Consider the following 5,117-nt stretch of genomic DNA (forward strand, 5'->3'; position numbering starts at 1 on the left):
TGCAATGTTCAATCACATCCTTTGCAGCAATGGACAGTTAACTTTATGGCTAATTTTATGGTTTGCAGATACCACTAATATCGCAACACCTACTGTCCGACCTCACGATGATCGCATAATGATAGGTAATGGTAAAATTATTCTTGTTTCTTATTCCGGTTCTTCCTCCATGGGTAATTCTAAGCTCAAGTTCCTGATTTTAATATTCTAATTCAATATTAATTTTATCTATGCATTCATCTTTCTTTTGCTGATTATATATTTTTTTATTATTAATTTATTTAAGCATAATTTTAATTTTTTTTAAATTTTAAATTTTGAAAGAATTCAAAATAAATATTTTTTTTAAAAAAAAATTTGTGTGTTTGATAAAATCAATACTATAAGAATTCAATTTCTTTAAATTCTTGTGAGAATTAATTTTGAATTAAAAAGTAAATCTTGCCAAAATTATTAGAATTTTATAAAAAATGATTTCATTTATATCAAAATTATTTAATTACTATTTTCTTTTTCTTTTATTCTTTATTAAATTAAAAGAAACTTTTTTAACAGAAGGCATTTTTAATTTAACGGAGTTAAAATATAGAATATAAATGTTGAGTTTTAAACCTACAAGGGTATATGTATCAATTTTAACATACACAAGGGATGTAAAAGTAGTTTTTCTTAAAACGGACTATGTGGGTATAATGGTAATTTGGTTACTTGTTGAGTCACGCCACCATTTTTAATTTTGAGAGGAAAGTACTACATACAGTGCACCGATTACTTGACCCTCCTTTGGCAGTTACCAGTTTTGCTCGGTGCATGAAATAGGAATTCCTCTATCCCAAACGATAATCACTAGAAGAAAGCACTTCCTTTCCGATTCAGAGCTCTCCTCCTTTGAGTTCACCATTAAAACTCCGTGCTTGTGATTCTTCTCCAGAGGTGATTTTGTTTCTTTATTGCAATTTTTTTTTCCAAATTTTGGTTTTTTGGTTTATCTTTCCGTTTCCCCTTTATATGTTGCGATTGGGGCAAATTTGGCTTCTGGGTTTTCGCCCTCAGGTGATAAATGGTGGCTTAACGTTGTATATTAATGATTCGATGCCATTTATTACTATAGTTATTATATGCACTTCAATTGATTTTGTTCTCTAAATTGGGTACTTCTGGTTCTGATTACACCAGGATTTGGGAGAGAATTGGTGGAATGCTTAATAGAATTTACTTTTTTTTAGATAATTTCAGTCAAATATTATATTTCCTGCTAGTTCCCAGTTACAGAGAATAATAATTTTCTGCTGCTTCTATGATGTTTTTTACATGCTTGATGTGAAGCATTGACTTTTGATATTGTATTGTTTGATTTTGATTGCTGGTTTCTTGGAATTTTTGAGGTAGGAAGAAGGCAATGCAGAAAAATGCAAAGAGTAAATGTGCATCTTCATCACATCATCTGTTTGTAGACAATGCAAAGAATAGACTGAATGATCTCCAAGAAAGGTTCTCTAACCTTCAAGCTGCGATAAAGGATGGTCGCGTTAGTGATGTTGCAATATTGGAGGAGCAGGTGTATCAGAGTCTCCGTGAGTGGAAAGCTGATCTAGATGCACCATCCCCAGCATCTTCTGTGCTTGTCAGTATTTCCAAAAACCTGAATGTTGGTTTGATCACTTAGAATTTTCTTTTAAGATAATTGAGATAAAGGTAATCTTTGGTTGGCATTTTGTAGGGTGGTAGCCTTGGAACTTTCTCAGATGACATTGGCCGCCTTTTGAAATTGTGTGAGGAGGAAGATGATGCAACTAGTGCATTGGCAGAACAATCAGTTTTAAAGCCTGAGCCTACTGATCAAAATCTTAATATTGGCCATTTCACAGCATTTGAAGATGTGAGATATCCTTTTTGGAGTGATTGCTAGATGTTGTTGACTGTAATATAGGATTATTAGAGCCTTCTTTTCAAAAAAAGAAAAAAAAAAGAATTATTTTGCTAGTATTTTATATGATCCATGTTGAATGTTTTTACTGTTTCCAAAACGATCCCCTATAAAAAGAAAGAAATGAAAATGTTGAAATCTTATATATTTTATTTGAGTAGTATTTCCAATGGGGGAAAAAGACATAAAGAAGGGAGAGGGGGGGGGGGGGGGACTTGACCAGGATGATGGAGCCAGGCAGCATATTGAATTATTGTGTCAAATCAACATTTTCCTTTCCATTGAACTTTTTTGTTTCTTTTCATGACTTGACAAAGTCTCAATGCATTTTACAATTTTACTTTTGTACTTAGAAAGTGTTTCTGTTGATACGCAGGGTCTATGTGTTTGTCTTGAAGGGGGTATTCTCCTGTAAATTGTTATACTCCTTTGTAATGATAATTATTTCCTGAATTTTAGTGAAAGCAATGTAGGATTTTTTATCATGAGCCTCATATAGTACTCATTTAGCATGTTGCGTTTCCTAAGAACTCAATGTTCAATTATCTTGATTACTTGGTCTGAGCATATAACTTGAAACTTAAGGACTCATAGATGAGGCTTGTTACGGGTGGCTATATCGTGGGAACTCTTGAGTCGTGATACTCTTGAGTTGTGAGTCGTGTTACTCCAATTAATGAAATATAGAATACATAGGGGGATAGGCTTAATAGGTACTTTAATTCGACTAGTGTTACGTTTAGTTGGTAAATTTAATTTGGGGCATGTAAATTATGTTTATGGCTTTATGCAATATAATATAATGTTTATATAATTAAATATATGACTAATAGTTGATAATATTTATATTTTCTGAAAATATTTTCAAGTTTAACTAATAAAATAGTAATTTGTACTCCCAAGTTAACATAGCCACCTATTCCTCTAACATTTAAATCTACTATCTCGTTTAAAATGTTTTAAAAGGTGACTCAAATAGCATCTCCCATTGATTTGGGATGCAAAAGTATCTCATTTGGTTACGAGGTACCTAGAGCGCAGTTCACAGGATTGTTGAGAGAATCCAGTAACTATGATCGCGGGGTTCTGTTCTGATTTATTGTTTTCAAAGACATGCGTGTCAATTATAAAATTTTTGGTTGGCAACACTGTCAAATTTGATTAAATGCATAATTAGGACAATTTTTGTGCATGCTTTAGACATTTATTTATTATTTTTTGCTAGATCTAGATCATTGTGACGAATTTTGATTTACTTCCATTTGAAGCACATGATTTGTTTTTTAAGACTCCCTTGAGTTTAATTGTTCGTTTTTCATTATCTGTATAGCATATATGATTAAAATTGATGGCTGATGAGAACAGCTACTTTTTTCAGGGCTGCTTACCAAACAGTGACTCTCAGATCCATAATTTTCAAGGGTTTGATCAATCCAACAGCTCTGCCTTAGCTTTGCAGGATATGGTGGTTAGCACCTCTGATATGAATACTTTTCTGGATTGTCATCACTTCATTTTGGATGAAGGATTCAACCATGGGCTTTCCTTTGGTTATACTGATGGTAAAGAGCTTGGAAAGAGTGCTGAGATGAACAACCTGCCCATCAATCCCCCTCCTGCTGCTTTCATGGGGCCACAATGTGCACTCTGGGACTGCACAAGGCCTGCTCAAGGATCTGAATGGTTTGCAGACTATTGTAGCAACTTTCATGCTACTCTGGCTTTGAATGAAGGTCCACCTGGTATGACTCCAGTTTTGCGGCCCTGGGGCATTAGTTTGAAAGATAATTCACTGTTTAATGCTCTTACTGCAAAGAAACAGGGCAAGAATGTAGGTATTCCTCAATGTGAAGGAGCTGCTAGTATGAAATCTCCATGGAATGCGGCTGGTAAGTGTACATGACCTCACCTTTTTCATCAACTTTGCTGGTTCAGCTTCTTTTATCTTACGTTGCTATTCTGTAGCATGCTTGCTTCTTTTAAGCAATTCAATTTTTGAATTGCTTAGGATTAAGTAAAGGTGGAGACGTAGTATAATACATTTTAGATTCATGTGTGGAATTTGACCTCCAGCATGGTAATTAATAGATTCAGAACTTTAGTTTAGTGACAGCAATTATCTAACTGTGTTGGTTGGCTAATTCATTAACTTTCCACATTGCAGAGCTATTTGATCTTCGCTTGCTTGATGGTGAAACAATTAGAGAATGGCTCTTTTTTGATAAGCCTAGAAGGGCATTTGAAAGTGGAAGTAGGAAGCAGAGGTCATTACCGGACTACAGAGGACGCGGTTGGCATGAATCCAGGAAGCAAGTGATGAAAGAGTTTGGTGGGCAGAAGAGGTCCTATTACATGGACCCTCAACCTCCAGGCTGCTACGAATGGCATTTATACGAATATGAGGTTAATAACTACGATGAGTGTGCATTATATAGGTTGGAAGTGAAGCTTGTCGATGAAAAGAAAACTCCGAGAGGCAAAGTTATGAAGGATTCACTTGCTGATCTGCAAAAGAAGATGGGAAAGCTCACTGCTGATACTTCAGATAGCAGTCCCTCTACCAAGGGCAGGACAAAGGTTGATGGAAAAACTAAAGCTGAAGATGTTGATTCTTCTGAGGATCACAAGACTACTGGTGCTGGATCTGTAGGCTGTGATTCCATACAATGGTCTTCAAAGTAAATTTGATTGACTACCATTGTACATCATGGAGCTTGCTTGAATGTGAAAACTAACAGCGATTTATAACAAGAAGTCGGAAATGAACTCGTCAAAATTATTTAAAAAAAAAGTCACCCATTGCATACTGTGTTGAGTCGAATAGCATCGCACAGGTTTTAAGTATATATTTCAGCCAAATATAGACACTGGTTTCGAAATTTTATAATAATGCATTTATGGTTTAGTGATTTGAGGGGATACTCGGATTTAAGAAGCAATTAAATGTTGGCCGTTCATTTTGAAAATTTGCAACTGTTAAGTTGCTTTACTATTATCCATATGCTCATTTTACTTTTTTTTTTTTTTTTTTCAAATAGGGGTTGGGGAAGTCGAACCTTAGACCTTTCAAGGTTACAAGATACACTTTCCATCAGGCTAAGTCTTGGAGTGCTGCTCATTTTACTTTTTAAAATGAATTTATTTATTAATATATTCATATTTGATATGAATTTATTTACTAATATATTCA

The 5,117-nt window shown here is 34.4% G+C and overlaps 1 protein-coding gene across 2 annotated transcripts; it reads left to right on the forward strand.

The window, feature by feature from the left end:
- The first annotated feature begins 745 nt into the window (after positions 1-745).
- LOC110628808 (transcription factor VOZ1) lies at positions 746-4,859 on the forward strand. Of its 2 annotated transcripts, none has more exons than XM_021775616.2 (5): positions 746-933; positions 1,386-1,624; positions 1,721-1,879; positions 3,306-3,816; positions 4,092-4,859. In XM_021775616.2, the coding sequence occupies exons 2-5, from the start codon at positions 1,400-1,402 to the stop codon at positions 4,607-4,609; spliced, it is 1,413 nt and encodes a 470-aa protein (XP_021631308.1). In that variant the 5' UTR covers positions 746-933; positions 1,386-1,399; the 3' UTR covers positions 4,610-4,859. The 2 variants fall into 2 exon arrangements, with proteins under 2 accessions (XP_021631308.1, XP_021631309.1); XM_021775617.2 differs by having other exon boundaries at positions 1,390-1,624.
- The last annotated feature ends 258 nt before the right edge of the window (positions 4,860-5,117 follow it).

This window comes from Manihot esculenta, chromosome 12, assembly GCF_001659605.2.
Source record: "Manihot esculenta cultivar AM560-2 chromosome 12, M.esculenta_v8, whole genome shotgun sequence".
Classification (NCBI taxonomy): Eukaryota; Viridiplantae; Streptophyta; class Magnoliopsida; order Malpighiales; family Euphorbiaceae; genus Manihot; species Manihot esculenta.